This window comes from Kogia breviceps, chromosome 18 (genome assembly GCF_026419965.1).
Source record: "Kogia breviceps isolate mKogBre1 chromosome 18, mKogBre1 haplotype 1, whole genome shotgun sequence".
NCBI lineage: Eukaryota > Metazoa > Chordata > Mammalia > Artiodactyla > Physeteridae > Kogia > Kogia breviceps.
Window position 1 is genome coordinate 15,534,442 of NC_081327.1, and position 17,450 is coordinate 15,551,891.

Sequence of the window (17,450 nt, forward strand, 5' to 3'; positions counted from 1 at the left end):
AGCCCTGTCCACAAGGCCCTTATTTAGCCAGAGTTTTGGGTCAACTGTCAACTCTGAGATTTAACTTGGCTTCCCATACCCAGCACAACCCTGACAGTTGCTGAACAGCATCTGGTCTACTAGAGTTTCTGAGAAACACTCCAGAAGTTTCCCACCCAAGCATTTGACTGCACAGAACAGCACTCCCACCCCTCGATCCTGTGTTTCAGAACAGAACTTCATCCAATAGGAAGGCCAGTCTCAGTAGCCATTACCCCATCACCCACTTGCCCTATGATTCCTCAGATGACTCTAGCCCAGCAGTAGCCACTGACTCCCTTTTTCTAGTAGGCTCTTTTTGGTGATCACAGTGGACATCTGTTTATCTGTTGTCTTTGTCTGAAACCACTACCTCTCACCCTTAGGTTTCTTCCTCTGCCTCCCTGATTGCATCAGAGATGAACACATGACCTCAGCCCGCCAAACAGTGTTCTTTCCTGGGACCCAAAGGCAGCAGAGAAACTCAGTTTTCTGTAGTGTTAAGCTGCCTTTCAGAAAGGGCAGACCTGAGTTTCAGTCCCTGGTCTCAAGGAAAACAATGGAGAGTGTGACCTCCAGAGAGATGTCAGGGTGAACCTCATAGGGCCCAAGTTCCTGGGGCCAGGTCACCTCTGTCTGCAGCTGGAACACAAATCGAATCAGTTATTTTCCTTGGTGTTGATGTTGTTCTGAGCTGAGCTGTCATTTACAACTCCAAGTGTTTCCAAAAATGTTATGCGTGTTCACCTGCCCACTGCCACACTGTCCTCCCCAATGTCCTCTCTCATCCACCCAAAACCCATAGGAGCAGCTTGGGTACTGAAGAGGCAGGAGGCGAGACCTCCGATGATTACCTTTTTGAAGGTTTCATCTTCTTTTTAACATTCTATAATGTACACCTCCAGCAGTTTGGCCTCTCTGATTCCCAGTAGCTTCAACTATTCCAGATTTCCCAGATATTCTCAGATTTCCCCATAATATTTTAAGTTTAACATTGTACTTTGAAATTCCAGGGACTTGGGCTTCCCTGGTGGTGCAGTGGTTAAGAATCCGCCTGCCAATCAATGCAGGGGACACGGGTTTGAGCCCTGGTCCTGGAAGATCCCACATGCCACGGAGCAACTAAACCCGTGCACAACTACACAGTCTGCGCTCTAAAGCCTGCAAGCCCCACAACTACTGAGCCCACGTGCCACAACTACTGAAGCCCGCGTGCCTAGAGCCTGTGCTCCACAACAAGAGAAGCCACTGCAATGAGAAGCCCGTGTGCCGCAACAAAGAGTAGCTCCCGCTCACCACAACGAGAGAAGGCCCGCCTGCAGCAACGAAGATCCAATGCAGCCAAAAATAAATAAGTAAATAAAATTTTAAAAAGAACTATAGAATTTTCCAATTAAAAAAAAAGAAATTCTAGTTATGTGGATTTTCTATGTTAGCAGAAAACTAGGTTCCTATCTGGAGGACCATAACTCACAGTAGCCAAGGAGAGAAAATGCAAAAAAAGGAGTAGCTCAAAGGCAAGCCATTATTAATTGAAAAGCCATTCGTCATCCAACTACTAACATGGATACTTTACTCCTCCCACCAGTTTACTGTGTGCAGAGCTCTGTGCTAAATTCTCTTCATAGCCCCATGAGGGATATCCTGTTGTCTTCCCCATTTAAGACGGGTTAAGAAATCTGAAAATAGCCATTCTGCTACTAAGTAGAGAATTAACTCAAGGTTGCCCCATTCCTGAGACCTGTTCTTAATCACAACCTTGTCCTTGCCTGCCACTTCCTGACTCTTCAGCCTTGAGAAGGTACAGGGAAAGTGGAGGAGCAGGCAATCCCTTCCTGCCCTCCCCATTATCCCAGTTCTAACATCAAGTAGGCCTTTGTGATATTAAATCTGATTGACAGGGTAGAATTTTACAAGTGGAAATGGCCAAGAATGACATCTCCAACGGAAAGGACAGCATCATGGGCAAAGACAGAGGTAGGAGAATACAACCACTGGATTAACGCTGGTCCCCTTGGAGTGGATCTAAGGATCTGTGTAGGGCAGTAGGGAGAAACTCACCAGGAAAGGTGCAGTGTGTGGAAGGGATCAGACATTGGAGTGTGGGGTGGCCTCTCTAACCAAATCTTGGGGAGTGTAGTGGGGCCTGTAATTTGCAAAAACAGTAACTTAAGGTAATTTTATGTTAGCAAACGTTAAACGTGTTTTCTACCACCGTCACCACAATCGGCACCACATGCTGTGCTAAGCCCTGTCTGCAAACCGCACAGTATAGGGTTCAGAATCCTGGGGAAGTGAAGCTTTCGGGGGGTTATCTGCACCCAGGCCAGGGGCTGACAATCACAACCGAAAGAAAACCTGGCTCAGAAAGTTCAACAGACTGCTCCAGTCAGTCAGGCACCTTCAAGTGCCCTCAGCAAAATGGTATGACCCGGGAGAGGAGTGGATTGAAGGGTAGACTTAAGTCAGGCCTCAATTCAGGGCCGCTGGACAGGGGTCAGGCAGGACCTGGAGACCTGGGGATCACCAGGACAAGGGCAAAGGAAGGTTCGGGGACAGGGCGACGGCCGGAGTCTGAAGGAGGTCGGGTGTGGGGCGATACACGGCGATGGATTTTCGCGAGCTGCTCCGGGGAGGCGCACCCACCGAGGGTGCTGAGTCACGCTGACCAGGAAAGGGCAAGAAATCGCGGTTCGCCGAGATACGGGGATCTCCTGGCACTGGGCCCACTCTCCGGAGGTGCGGCACGCATGCGTCTACGCGCAGGGAAAGCGGGATTAGCTCAGGTAGTGAGGGTGGCGGAGGTGCGCACGCGTCTGCGTGTGGGCTTGCACGTCCGGGGGTGCAAGTGTGCGCATGTCCCCGCGCCGGGACGGGAGCAGGGAGCAGACCGCGGAAGTCGCACACGCCTCTGCCCGCACGTCTGGGATGGATGTGTGCGCACAAGTGCGCATACTCCGGGTTGGGGCGGACTGCGCATGCGCAGACTAGGAGACTCTAGGTCGGGGGAGTCAGCGCCCCCAGGAGGCTCGGAGCTCGTGCTTCGTGTTGTTCGCCTATTCGGCCGAGTATTGTCGCTTCGGGATGTCGCCACAGACTTTTCCCTTTGAATCCACTGTTAGGTTTTTAAAAAGAATTTCCCCACCGCACATGGGCATGGGTTTCCAGCAGAAGAGAAAACTCTGTACTTAGTTGAGCTACAGAGCCCTACCCGCAGCTCCTAGCGTCAGTCCCTCCTTGCAGCTCTAGTACAAACTCTGGTCATAGTGTATTCTTTCAGCCCGACGTGAGAACCGATTTAAGGCTAGTTCTATTTTTTGCGCTGTATTAGAATTTGCCTCTGGCCTTAGCAACACCTCGTTTCGTCTGGCTTGTCTTGAGTTGCTTCGAGCTGTTCTGCACCCTGCACATGTGGTCATGAAGGAGACTCGCTCCTTGCTCCACTGAGGCCTTGGTTCAGGTGAGAGAGACACATACAAACACACATTCCAGCGGAGTGCTAAGTGCTGTAGTGAAAAACAAAGCTGGGGGGAGGCTGGGCTCTGGCCCAGCAGAACTGGAGAGGCCCAGGCAGGTGGGCATTGGGTGGGGGTTGGGGGTGGGAGGCTTCCTTGAGGTAGCAGGGTTGTATGGGACACCCCGGGGCCTGAGAAGGAAAGGCAGGAGCTAGGGGAGGACCAGGTTGATGGCAGTGGAGATGTAAGAACATGGTGGAATTTAAATGTGCTTGCAGATGCACTTGTAGGACTTGCTGCTTAAGTGAATGAGGAGAGTAAAGATGATCAAGAATGTCTTCTAGGATTTCTGCCTGAGCGCTGGGTGGATGAATAGTGGCACCTCTTACCAAGACTGGGAAAGAGGAGATTGTCTTCCCTAAAAGACTGAGTGTTACGGTCACAGACTGCATCTTCTTTGCAGCCCTGGCTCCCATCCTAGCAAGGGCCTTGCCCCTAGGTGACAATAGTAAATGTTGAAATGAATGACACTCCTGAAGCAATCCTTCCTCCTCACCTAGGTCCACATCCCCAACTCAGTCCCAATATAAGCCACATCCAGTCCCCCTCACAGACAAGCAGAGGCCTGTGCCCAGTCAGCAGACCCCTGTGGAAACATAAGGCCAGCTGTTTGTGTTACTCCCAGGAGCCTGTCCCTGGAGGTTCCTCAGACTCCCACACACATACGGTTGGAAGCCTGACAGTCATGTTGTCCACATACATGGCTTTTTGGTAATTGAGGAGCTGTCTCCAGATCAGGAAGCAGATCAAGAGAGGGGTCACAGAGCACAGAGGAACGTCCTTCCACAGCACCGTGGCTGCAATGCAGTGTTTCAGCTACGCTCCTAGAGCTGGACGCCCCACTCTCCCAGCATCCCCCAGGTGGAAAAGGAGGGGCACCGTCCTCATAAGGACCTCACCTACCTGTGTGTCGTCCTCCATTTCTCGGCTGAGCCAAAGCCTCCAAGGACCTTCTTGGGGCTCTGGTGAACATCTGTCCTGCTTCCATCCCCACCCACCTGGCACGGAGCTGGGGCTACGGGACTCCTGTCTCCACCACTGTTGTAAATCAGAAGTCAGGGAACAGCACCAGGTACTAGTGTTAAATAGGAACACGTCTGAATGAAATGTGTTTTTCTGTCTAGCATTTTAATATGAACTTCCAGTGTCTTCCTTAGCATACCCATGCAACGTGGCTGTTCCTAAGCAGCCCTGTCCTGAGGTGCACTTAGAAGGCTCTAGGACTAAGTCATCATGCTCAGCTTTTAGGCGTCTCAGCAGAAAGAAGCCTGAGTGGTACTTGTATGGGTAGGTTATATATTAATGCTCACTTACTCCATTATCCTACGTTCATGAAAAAAGTTTCAATCAAATGCTGTCTTGCTGTAAATGAAAATGAGCTGAAATTCCCCTGTAACCCACCTGCCTTTTGTGGTTCCCATTTTGCAATCTTTCCTTCTCCATTAGCAGGATGGCATCATCCAGTGAGACTAGTCCTTCTTGCCCCTGTGAGGTAGGGTCTGTCTGCCACACAGTGGGTCCCTGGCAGAACTGGGGGAGACCTCATCCCTGCATCTGTTCCTTAGAAAGGCTGGCTGGGCAGCTCACAAGTGCCCATGTTTGGTGGAATGTGTGTGTTGGCAGATCACAACCCAAGGAGAGAGTCTGCATCCTTCCAGGTGACCTCCTTCACCACGACATTGGCTCTGCCCACACAGAGACTTCTTCCAGCTTTGGCCTTCGGGAAGCTAACAGGAGAGGTGTGGTTAGGTTGTCCTGCTTTCTGCCCACCCACCCCAGCTCATCCTAGTACCCCCAGTGGTATTACCCTTGCAAGGGCTCAGAATCAGAGGACAGGCCGACCCAAACCTACTCGGGTGCAGCTTTTCAAAGTAATGAACCAGACAGGGCTGCTGACATGGTATCTGCTGCAGTTCATTTTCAACAGAGATACAAAAATTATTAAATGTATATTTTAATAAAGCCAATAGTTATTTTACTTATAGGAGCTTTAAAAGTAAGATACAAAATGTAGAGTTCCAGTTTGGAAGCGTTGTAACTAGTCACACGAGCAATGCAGCCACGCCCGGCCACACAAAGGACACACACACTCACACGTGCACACACATGCGCTTTGGCGAGACCCCTCTGCCGAGCGCAGCACCTGGAATTACCAGTGTTCAGAGCAAGGCGGTGCTGAGAACACAGCACCTACAAGGAGACCACACAAACAGCTTCACACAGTCTCATAGCCCATGGAGATGCAATCACAAAATGTCTTCCTTACTTGAGAAAAACAGATTGGAAAGTGACAATTAGCAATCTTGATGTCACCTGCGCTGGAGCATCAAGGACTGACCTCTGTCCAGGATGAGGTCTTTGGGGAGGCACTATTAAAACAAGAGTACTTCAGTATAACAGAACTTGAACCACAGGATACTGTAGACACATTACTGAAGGAACTATCTTACAAGTAAAACAGCCACGGACAACTTCAACAGAGATTAGTGCACACACTGTGACAGCTAACACAGACAAGAGCCACGCAGGGTTGGCGCAAAGCACGTGCCTGAAACGTCTATGTACAAAATAGTTCTCTGTAAACATGGTGAGGTGACTGTTCAGAACCCACGGTGAAAGGATCATGAGTACAGGCAGCAATGGCATCCGCACACAGCACAAAAGACAACACCCGAGGCCTGGAAACAGCCTGGCAACACAGTACTGAAAATTCAGATGGCTGGGCTCAGACACCCTAAGGGTCCTCTATAATTAGTGTGTATACGTACATATATATATATTCTTTTTGGTATTTTTAAATATAAATTTACTTATATCCATAGAAAAATGAGAACATAACTGTTATTACAATCTTTGCTGGAAAAGCTTATATGGAGTTAGAAAGAATAAACCATTTATTAGTAGTTAACATATATTAAAATGGTTTAATGATTTAAGAAAATATAAAAAAAATATTAATACTGTCAAACTTTCATACCAGAAAATATTATGGATTTTTCTCAATTAGACTTTTTCAAAGATGAAATATGAAAAATTTAAATAAGTTTTATATAAAGAACTTCTGTAACCTCAATTAATATACAGTGGGGTATGCCTAGTCTATATAGATATATTTATTATTTCTCAATTTAAGCACCATTCAATTCTTCTGGATCCATTCTGGCTGGAAAAATATCCCTAAATCCACAGGATGGTATCTATTTAATAGCACGTTAACTGAAAATGAGGTTTGGTTTTTTTTTTTAAAGAAAAAACTTTTAAATTAATTCCTAGCTACATCCTAATTGGTTTGTCTTGAGCCAGCTCACAATGTTACTGCAATTTCAAGTGTCTCTCTGCAGCCCCTGACCACACCTCCACGTTTGAGACTGTGTCGAAGCCTCTGGCCACGTGTAGAAGGACCTGAGGGCCGAAGGTGTAGCTTCATCCCACACGCGGACAGCAACCAGCTGGCTCATCTCCACGCACCATCAGGGCTGTGCCTCCAACATGTTTTATGATCCTGCTTTTGTAAATCCGGTAGAGGCTGCACCCCCTGGGTGCTGCTGTGGGGTGGCAAGGGGCTTTCCACCTACAGAAAACCCAGGTGATTGCTTCTGATCACAAATATTCTATACTTTGCCCAGTTCGTATAAGCTTAAATAAAGATAGTGTTGAACAAACCTCCAGCCACTCTATTTGTTATCTTAAAATATTCAATGCATTTTAGGCAGGAGATGTTTTAACTAAAAACCTATATGAAAAATAGCTATAAAATACAGTGATTGGTGTGTGGTCATCACTCAATGTGTTAAGGAGGGGGAAGGGGAGGGTTTCAGAAGAATGGTCAGTTTTGCTCTCAGCCTTCAGGCCTGAGGCCTTCCCAACACACACAGTGGGACTACAAACTTAAGAGAGCTGTGTTTCTCAAAGTGTGGCCTGTGGCCCACCTGCATCAGAATCACCAGAGGTGCTTATTAAACTCGAAGATCCCCCAGCATCTCCCTGAGGAGGGTCAGAAAACTCCATCTTCAGCTGGCCCTCCAGGAGTCTGATGCCTCCAAAGTTTTGAGAAGCCAGGCCTTAAAGGCTTGGAGTTGCCAACCACCCCCATCCCCAAGGATCCCTGCCTGGGACAGGGGTACACTAGTCCTCTGGGGGGCTGGTGCCAGCTAGTCAGCCCTGGGGTGGGGACACTGGCCCCAACAGCTCTGAGCAGGCAGGCAGGCTGGCTGGTCCTGGGTCAGTACTGGGGCAAGTAGGCCGGCCTGCGCTCAGCCTTCCCGGGGAAGGCCTTGAAGCCCTTGGGCACTGCCTTGTGTGCTGGTGGGGGTGCAGGCTGCGGCGGGGTTTGCACGTAGGTGAAGGAGGCGGCGCTGCAGTCGCTGGTGGCGGCCCACACTGGGGACTGCAGCATCTGCATGGTGTCATTCCACTGGCTGCCAGGGCTAGCGACTGCATAGAGTGGTGCACTTGGGCCAGGCAGGGTGCTGGGCAGCGGGGAAGGGTGTTGCCAGGGGGCTTTGGGTGGCCACGTTTTGGTTTTGTTATCCTGAGAGACAGAAGAGGGTTCTTAGTGGCATTTCTGGCAATTGATCATCTTTTCCCACCTCCCCAGATCTCTGGTCCTTATACCCACTGAGGAAACAGGGTGAGAGCCCCAGCCCTCCCCACAGTTCTGGAGCAGCACATCTAACAGAACTCGCAACATTTCAGACAGAAATGTCCTATGTCTGTGCCATCCAGTACAGTAGCTGCTCACCGCACATGGCCAGTGCAACTGAAGAACTCGATCTTTCTTTATATTTAAGCAATTTCAATTTAAGTAGCTACATGTGGCTAATGGCTGTCATATTAGACAGCACAGCCCCAGAGCTTCCTCTACATGTGGCTCTGAGTCAGCTGAAATGGCTAATCATTTAGACAAAAATCACAGGAAGAAAGTTGTTCACCACAAAGAACCTCTCATTGAACCACAAAGAACCCCTCATTGCTTTGAGGACCTCTTAAAAGTTAAGCTTTGGAACCTTACTCATGGTCTGTACCCATAAAGCCAGCCCTCTGTGGAGAGAGCATGGCCCACAATACCTGGTTCACGTCCTCCATTGTGGTAAGAAGAGGCGGTGAGGGCAGCGTGCTGGTCTCCTGCTCTCCACTGCTGTGCTTCCTGAAAGAACCAAGAGCTCAGTGCAGTGGTCACCTGGCTTCCTGTCCAGCTTCTCTCCAGAGGACACCCTAGCCACTTGGCTCGGGTGTCTTCAGGCACTGGTTCTAGGTGCGGAGGCCTTGGGTCCACTGTATGCAGGGGACTAAGGTGGGTCACCATGGAGTGGTGCACTCAGCAGGCCGTCACAGGGCTGGGCTGGGGCAGAGGTGGTGGGCATGAAGACTGGCACTGGCTCTTTCAGCTGCCGAGTCCACCAGCTCCAGCCTTTTGTTAATTTATTCAACACATACAGACTGCTTGTTTACCATGCACTGGGGATAGGTGACAAAAACAAAACAAAAGGCTGTTAATTTTACTACTAACATGAAAAAATTTGTTATTATGTTGAATGAAAAAGGAAGGCATAGCTGGCAGAGCCAAGTAAATCAGCCTATCAGCGCTCCTACGTGCAGACAGCAGCCTCTGCAGAGGCGGTGCTACAAGTTGTCTTTCTAGACGTCCAGTCAGCCTCTCTAATTTCCTGTGCCTAAAACAGAAGTCTTCAGATCTTTCCAAGGCTCAGTCCTGCTCTTCCTACAGTCCTCCGTGTCTCAGTCCATGGCACCCCCTTTCACACAGATGCTCAGGCTAAAAACTTGCGTCTCACCCTTGATTCTTCTCTCACACGCCCCACCGCCAATTTCTCACCAGTTGCTCTATGATTTTGTTCAGCTTCCTGCTCATCAGAGGCCTCCCTGACTGCCATTCAGAACACAGAAAGTCCACCTTTCCCCTCATTCTCTGCCCTCATACCCTACTTTATTTTTCTTCATAGCACCTAATCCAAACTGACATATTTGGGATTTTTTTTATCAGCCTTCCTTCAATAGAATATCAGCTTCATGAGGAAGGGGACTTTGATTTGTTTGCTGCTGTATCACCAGTGCCTGGTACATGAGGGGTGCTACTGAAGAAATGAAGGTGTCCCTCCGCTGCCCAAATTCAAATGCTAAAGCCCTAACTTCCAGTACCTCAGAATGTGACTGTATTTAGAGATGAGTCGTTTAAACAACTAATTAAGTTAAAATGAAGTCATTAGGGTGAGCTCCAACCCAACATGACTGGTGTCCTTATAATAAGAGAAGATTAGGACACAGACGACACAGAGGGAAGACCATGTGAAGATACAGGGAAAAGACGGCCATCTGCAAGCAAAGGAGAGAGGCCTCAGAAGAAACCAACCCTGCTGACACCTTGATCTCAAGACTTCTAGCCTCCAGAACTATGAGAAAATAAATTCTTGTCGTTAAGTCCCCAGTCAGTGGTTCTTTGATATGGTTGCCCTAGCAAACAAATACAGTGTTTGTGAGGATTAAGTGAGAAAATGTACATGAACGCTTAACCCAGAGCCTGGCACAAAGAATGCACCCTAGCTTGTATCAGCAATCACTGTCATCACCACCGTAACTGCTCTGTGCATCCTACTCTGTGTGACTCAGGTACCCTTCTGTCTTTATCTACCTGCTCCCCATTGCTTATCCAATGAAGCCTGACCCTGTGACACGAGGGCCATGCTACATGGCCTCCCTGTTCCCTCCACAGCATGACTTCTGATGCCCTGGCGACCGTGCATGCTCTCTATTCCTTCTCATGTCCTTTAGACCGCCACCTCTGGGCCTCTGCTTCCTCACACCCACAACAGTCTCTGCATTTCTTTCTAAACAAATTCTTCTCTTATTTCAGGGCCCATTTTAATTTTTGTGACTACTTTTGAAAACTTCAGATCTGAATATACTATGTAACTATTTTTTTCAACTTTGAAATACCATTCGGGGGTCATTTTATGCAGTTCCACCGTTGACAAAGAAATAGAGGGTCAGAGAGGGCCAGGTCCATGTTTGGAGTTGCAAAGCCTGTTGGAGAGCCCTAGGTTAGAACTTGGTTGTCCTGGTTCTGCTCCTCCCACGGAAAGGGCTGCCTCCTGTAAGGCGCAGGCCAGCATCAGCAGACCTTGTTCTCCACAATACTCCCTTGCCTGTCATACTGGTATTTTGGGCTACCAGTTGCATGAGGCTGTTCTACCAGCTAAAACTCAACTCAACTTTAAGTCACCACACAAGCTTCAGCAAGCAAGTACTGGAAGAGGCCCTCTGCCTCTTTCACACATGGCTGACTGGGAGGAATGGGGCTACTGAACTTTGTAGAGGAATAGCTGTGGTTCACATTTACAGACCCCTCTGTCCTTTGGTTTAAAATTTTCTTCATACCTTCTCTGCTTGACAGCAGCAACGAGGTCAGGCCCTGAAAACATGGAGAACAAGCTGTCCCCGTTGGCGGAGGATGTCTCGTCACTCGAGCTGGCCGAGTCTCCCTGAGCACCCGACCAGCCGCTGTGCAGGGCATCCCTGAAAGCCAAAGAGAGAAGCTGGTTCTGGGCCTCCTGAAGCCAGCCTGGACACAGGCTGGACAGCCCGAGGGCAGCCCCCACCCCTGCCCCAGCCCTAAAACAACAGTCTTTTCCCTGTACTCATCTCACAACCCAAGAGTGGTCTCTTGTCTCTCTCCTTCCTCTAAAAACTCCTCAGAAGCCTGTGGTTTATAGATGAAATTCATTTTAGACCAAACAAAAAGCTGAGATGGTCTTTAGCTATGCAGAGTTATTAACCAGGTAGCAATAAGAGATGTAAATAAAATCAGTCCTCAGATGTCTTTATGATGAAAATCCACAGTTCTCTCAATACACTGAACTGAAAACCTTTGCTTTTTGTAAGCTACAAGGATCACATTCCATAAATGATACAGGTTTCATAGCCATGCTCATTTCAGCTAAAGACCATGTTAAACATGCAATTACTTCACAAACACCACCAAATAAGATCCTTGTCTAGAGCAGAAGAGCCTGTCTCAAAAATCACCAATTTATACCAATGGTGTGTTCACAGGGACACAACATGCCACTTGGCATCCTACAGTCAGTCACAAAACTCTGACCCCCTGAAAATTTGACCATGTGCCACTCTCTCACGTGGGGGCCTAGAAATGAACTGCCTGATAAGGGTGCACAAAGGCCCCATGGGGAACACCCAGGTCCCAAACTCAGCTTCCCTCCCACATCCAGCACTCACCCTTCTGCAAAGAACTCTGGGAAAGGCCAGGTCCGATGGGCATCATCCATGGGTGGCCAATGGCCCCGGGGGTTGCCGGGGCGGCGACCGTGTTGGACTTGCCGCTTCTGCTGCATTGCTTGGCTCACTCCTGCCACATAGCGTGCAAACTCGGGGTCTGAACCCACTGTGTTAAGACAAAAGGATGAATAAGATTTGGGGCCAAATTGGCCTGTTGTTTTCTTTCCTACCTTCTGAGGATGCCTTGGTGACACACACAGTGAAAAGTGGTGAGGGGCTACCAGGCTTTTGGCCCAGAGAGGGCTGCAGGATTTGCCCTGCAGCCTGCTGTGGTGAGATGGGGATTTCGGTACATGGCTCTGAAGATGGGGTATGGTGTGTGCATAGGGACTGTCAGGAAGGGGTATGCCTAGGACTGGGGCAGGCTGAATGTGCACAAAGACAAAAACAAAGAGAGAACAAAAGGTTTGCTTTAGCCATGACTAAATTTTAAAGACAAATGCTAGTTACTTTGAAACTTCCCAGGGATTTCCCTGGCAGTCTACTAGTTAAGACTTCGCCTTCCAATGCTGGGGGTGCAGGTTCAATCCCTGGTCAGGGAGCTAAGATCCAACATGCCTTGGGGCCAAAAAAACCAAAATATAAAACAGAAGCAATATTGTAACGAATTCAATAAGACTTTAAAAATGGTCCACATCAAAAAACCCCAGAAAACTTTCCAGGGCTTCCCTGGCAGCGCAGTGGTTGAGAGTCTGCCTGCCGATGCAGGGGACATGGTTTTGTGCCCCGGTCCAGGAGGATCCCACATGCCACAGAGCGGCTAGGCCCGTGAGCCATGGCCGCTGAGCCTGCGGGTCTGAAGCCTGTGCCCCACAACAGGAAAGGCCACAACAGTGAGAGGCCCGCGTACCGCAAAAAAAAAAAAAAAAAAAAAAAAAAAAAAAACCCAAAAACTTTCCAGTGTGTGGTGCTACATACTTAACAACTAAGAAAATCAGATGATTACTTCAGCCAAGAAATAACCTGAAAGTTATAAAAGCATCAGGGTCAGATAGAGAATATCTGCCCTTCCCCCTTGGGCTCAACTCTGATCCAATATTTTCCTGGATATTGAAGGCAGACCTGCTAATTCAGTTTGAAGATAATAAGAGTGGTAACGAATAAGATAAAATTTAAAAATGCCTTAAGAGGTAGATGGAAACGTACTAGACAGAACTGAGTAAGGATGTGCAAGGCAGTACAAGTAGAAGGAAAAACAGCATAGGAGAAATTCAGAGAAAGTCAAACAAAAAGATATGGTAGGAAAACATCTACAGGTCACAAACTGAATACGACTCAGCAGTGGTATACTTTTTAGCTTCAAGTTGGGAAAGACACTAGGGCTCAGTCCCACTCTTAGCTTTTTCTCTCAGGAAGCTGCCATGTGTGCACTGCACAAAGATGCCCACACCGGGTAGAGCAGGGGCTGTGTGTGCCTGTCCAGAGGGGGCACTCTGTCCTAGCTGCCCCTGCCTGAGAGGGTGCCTTCTGTAATTCATCTATCCAGAATGCCCTTTCTTAATTTGCAAAAAGGGCTATGTAGACCTTATGCCCTTGGGGTGGCGTCTGCAGGAAGCTACATTAGGACTTGAAGATCAGAAAGGAACATCCAGAAGGAAAAGCTAGTAGGATTCCTAGGCTAAAGACATAAAGGCTGTTCAGGCGTCAATAGAGATCAAAGATGATAAAATTCTGCCAAACACCATTTATACTCTGGATTTAATTATAGGACCGTCAAAAAATGTACACACTGTTTAACAGCAATTGAGAAAATGTGCCACACCCACCCAGCTGGTGGCAGGCAGGTGGGCTTGCTCTTCCATAGCAGGGTGGAACTGTTTGCCCTTCCCCACGTCCCCAGGGGTTCCCCACATCCACCCACCCAAGGGGAGCAAGAACACGAGAGCGTGAGCAGCAGTGTGAGGAAGTTTGAGAAGACACGCGAAAACATTTCTTTCCTTTAATAGTTAATGCTGGGTTCATTTAGTAGGGAATCTCCTCTTCTGGTGGCTATTTATATAAATATGTGCTATATTTACTGACAGTATTTCACAGCCCTTGTGAATGACATATATTTTCCACCTCCATGTACCATTTGCTAAATTAGAGAAAAAAAGTAATCGATTTCTATATACTTACCTTGCATCTACCCACCTTACCAGATTCACTTACTAATTCTGGAAACTTTTTATTGAGGAGTCTTGTTTTCTTAAATTCTATTTCCAGCAAACAAATGTGGTTTTTAATCCACTCTTTTCTAAAGCTTATACCACTTATCTCCTCTGTTTTTGTCTTGCTACATTTGCCAGAAAGTTCAAGACAAAGTCACATGCTATTGGTAGTAGCAATTGCCACCCTGTCTGGGTCTTGATTTTAACTGGAATGCTTTTGTTTCACTATACAAAGTACTATTTGCTACTGGTTTTTGGTAGATAAGTCTTTCATATTCAAGACATTTTCTTCTATTTGTTTTACTTCGAGGGGTTTACTTAAGAATTGCTGGTGTCTTTTACCAAATGTCTTTACAGCATCTATTGCTGTATGAGTTTTTCTCATATTGGTTGAAATGACCGATTACTGTACAGGAGCAGAGTTCCTTATACTGACCTACCTTACACTGTTGAAGTGAACCAGATATAACTCCTTTGATACACTGCTAGATTTTCTTGCATCTATCTACACTCATAAAAAGTTTTTATGGTAAAATCATGTTGGCTTCATAACTCCCTTTCCAATCTCTTCTCCTGGAATAGAACCGGGCAGGGTTTTCCACTTCTTGGTGCAATTTTGGTAATGTATGTTTTATTAGGAAAAAATCCGTTTTCCATTCAGTTTTCACATATGTTATCATCACGTCATATGTGGTAATGTCTTAAAGTTCTTTTAATCTCTCCTGTACCTGTAGTTATGTCTCCTTTCTCTTTCCTAATCTTGTTTCTTTGCTCTCTCTTAATCAGCATTATAATAAATTGGTTTCTCTATTTTACTGGTCTTCTAAAGACCCTTCTTTTAGATTTATTTACAATGTCTACTATATTTTTTAAAAAAATTTAATTAGCTTTCGCTTTTATCCTTTTTTTAAAAATTGAAGTGTAGTTGATTTACAATATTATGTTAGTTTCAGGTGTACAACAACTTTTATCCTTAATTAATTCCTCCTCCTAGTTTATTTTTGTTTTGTTTCTAAATTCTTTTTCTAATTTCCTAAGATAACTCTGGTGAATCTTCACACTGTCTAGGCCAGGAAAAGCCATATTCTATGAAGGCAGGAGGGTGCCTTACTACCTTTCACCGGTTCTAGAGTTTAGGCAAAAAAGAATCACAGAACAGATTATGTAATCAGGAAAAAAGCAGCCCATGAAGGGCCAGCCATTTTAGCTCCCATGAATGGGAGGGCCCAGATTGCAGCCCTCTTGAACCATGGGACTTTGAGCCGTTCAACTTCTTTTTTTTTTTTTTTTTTTGTGCTAGGCGGGCCTCTCACTGTTGTGGCCTCTCCCGTTGCAGAGCACAGGCTCTGGACGCGCAGGCTCAGTGGCCATGGCTCACGGGCCCAGCTGCTCTGCAGCATGTGGGATCTTCCCGGACCGGGGCACAAACCTGTGTCCCCTGCATCGGCAGGCGGATTCTCAACCACTGCGCCACCGGGGAAGCCCCATTCAACTTCTTTTAGCCTCATTTCTGCCCTCTATAAAGTGAGAAAGTTAGTTCCACTTACTTTATCAGACTCAATCTAACCACTGCTTCCTACCTTTGCTGGAACTGCCCAATACTTGCCATCAGACAGTGAGAAAGGGTCTTTAAAGGGGGATTAAGTCACTGCCTGATATAAGTAAGGATGTGGTAGATGGGCCCTATGAAGTCTTTGGTGATAATATTTAAGTTAAAACCGCAAGGTGGGGAGGTGGGGGCTCACATACCTGCAGGATCAAAAGGCAGAATCTCTCCCAACATCCCAAAGACTCCATCGCTTTGGTCACGGTTTGGCCAGGTGTTATTTCTAGGTCCCTGTGGCTTCTGTCCCAAAACCTCCGACATCATGTTATCCATATAACTGCTTACCAGACCCAAACTGTACAAGTCAGAACTGAGATCAGATATGCCAGGCCACTGGCCAAGGGGAGACAGACCGGCTCCAATGGGCTGTGTTGGCTGCTGGGATGAGCCGTGTACCCATTTCCCAGGAGCCCGATGCTGGGGCAGGGGCTGCTGCGGTCCAACGGGCTGGAGCAGGTGTTGGTAGTACTGGACCTGGGGTTGTTGTTGCTTTGGGGACTGCTGCTGAGGTGCCAGGCCCGGCTGGGGTGTCAGAGGTGTGTGTGCCCTAGCCTGGGGAGGCCGCGGTGGAGGGGGCACTGGCAGTGATGGCTGCTGTGGCTGTATAGCTCCTGCCTTCTGCTCAGTCACCATGGCTATGGCAGCAGAATTACGCCTTGTCACCAGTGGGGAGCCCTGATGTGACTGGCCCATGTTAAAGCCCGAGAGAAAATCTATCACCTCCTGCATTTCCTGATCAGTTGGTAAGTTCATACCCTTCTCGTCCTTGCCATCATCCCCTTGCAGGAAGTTGTCATGTCTCTCCATGAGAAAACCATTGGCTATCTGATTACTGGAATTCTGAGCTGACTGTGAAGGGTCTGCAGTCCTAGGGAAATTACCAATGTTCAAAATGCTTTGTAATCTTGAATCAGTATGACTGGGCATTTTGGCCTTCTCTTCTGAACACCCAGCTATGAAGATATTTTTGGAAGGGGTATTTGGAATGGAATAATTTGTGCTGCTGCTAGAGCTGGTACATGAAGTTTTCTTGGTGAACCGGGATGTCAGTTTGGAGAAGGTCTTCTGCAGGCCACCTGATGATTTGTTTCCATTCCCAGAAGGCAAGTCAGCCTGATTTCCAAAATCACAGATCTCCCTTTGAAGCTGGATTTGTATGCAGGGTAAAGCTTGTTCCCTATTTAAAGAGAAATGCATTAAAAAAAAAGGACAAATATACAAATTGGACAATGAAATGGATCTCTTTGGTATTTAAGAAAGACTTTAAGAATAAAAAGACCTCTTTGTTTGGTATCAGGTTCATTTATTTTATAGATAAACACCCAAGAGTTTTAAGAGTACATAATTTAAGCACTTACTATCTATATTTATTATAAAAAATCTACCATGTCTAACACAGGGCTGTGAAAACTACATTAGATTTCTGGCCTGAGGATTTTGAGTGAAACCCTCTGACTGCAACACACGAGAGCAAAACACGGCTAGAGTGGGATACGCAACTGGCAGAGGCCAGCTCTGTGCCTGGATGATGGGGACTGGGAGCCCGGCAAATCCAGCAGAGGGTCAACGGACAAACCCACACAGCAGAGAGGGGTGAGTGCGCAGGACCCAGGGACACCATGCAGCACTGTTGTCCTTGGAAGTAATTCACAGACAGTGCCAAGAACAGATGGTTGTTACTTCCGAAGTCTTCCAAGTACTTTTTTCCAATACTGAAAGAAAGCCCTAGAGATAGAAAGGGCATGGGTAGGCACTGGGCAGGTCATGGCTGGTGTGACCCTGGATAAGTCACCTCACTGTTCTGGGCTCATGAATGAAGACATGGGGAGGGTCCACGGCTAGATGTTTAAG

At 47.4% G+C, this 17,450-nt stretch overlaps 1 protein-coding gene across 1 annotated transcript in view; it reads right to left on the bottom strand.

The window, feature by feature from the left end:
* Nucleotides 1-5,471: 5,471 nt before the first annotated feature.
* The window catches only part of GARRE1 (granule associated Rac and RHOG effector 1), a 50,220-nt gene continuing 38,241 nt past the window's right edge, over nucleotides 5,472-17,450 (bottom strand). The window contains exons 9-13 of the mRNA XM_059044337.2: nucleotides 15,743-16,776; nucleotides 11,784-11,949; nucleotides 10,926-11,063; nucleotides 8,601-8,679; nucleotides 5,472-8,064 (exon numbers count right to left, since the gene is read on the bottom strand). Coding sequence (XP_058900320.1) covers nucleotides 7,756-8,064; nucleotides 8,601-8,679; nucleotides 10,926-11,063; nucleotides 11,784-11,949; nucleotides 15,743-16,776 — 1,726 coding nt within the window. The 3' untranslated portion in view covers nucleotides 5,472-7,755. The remainder of the gene's footprint in view (nucleotides 8,065-8,600; nucleotides 8,680-10,925; nucleotides 11,064-11,783; nucleotides 11,950-15,742; nucleotides 16,777-17,450) is intronic.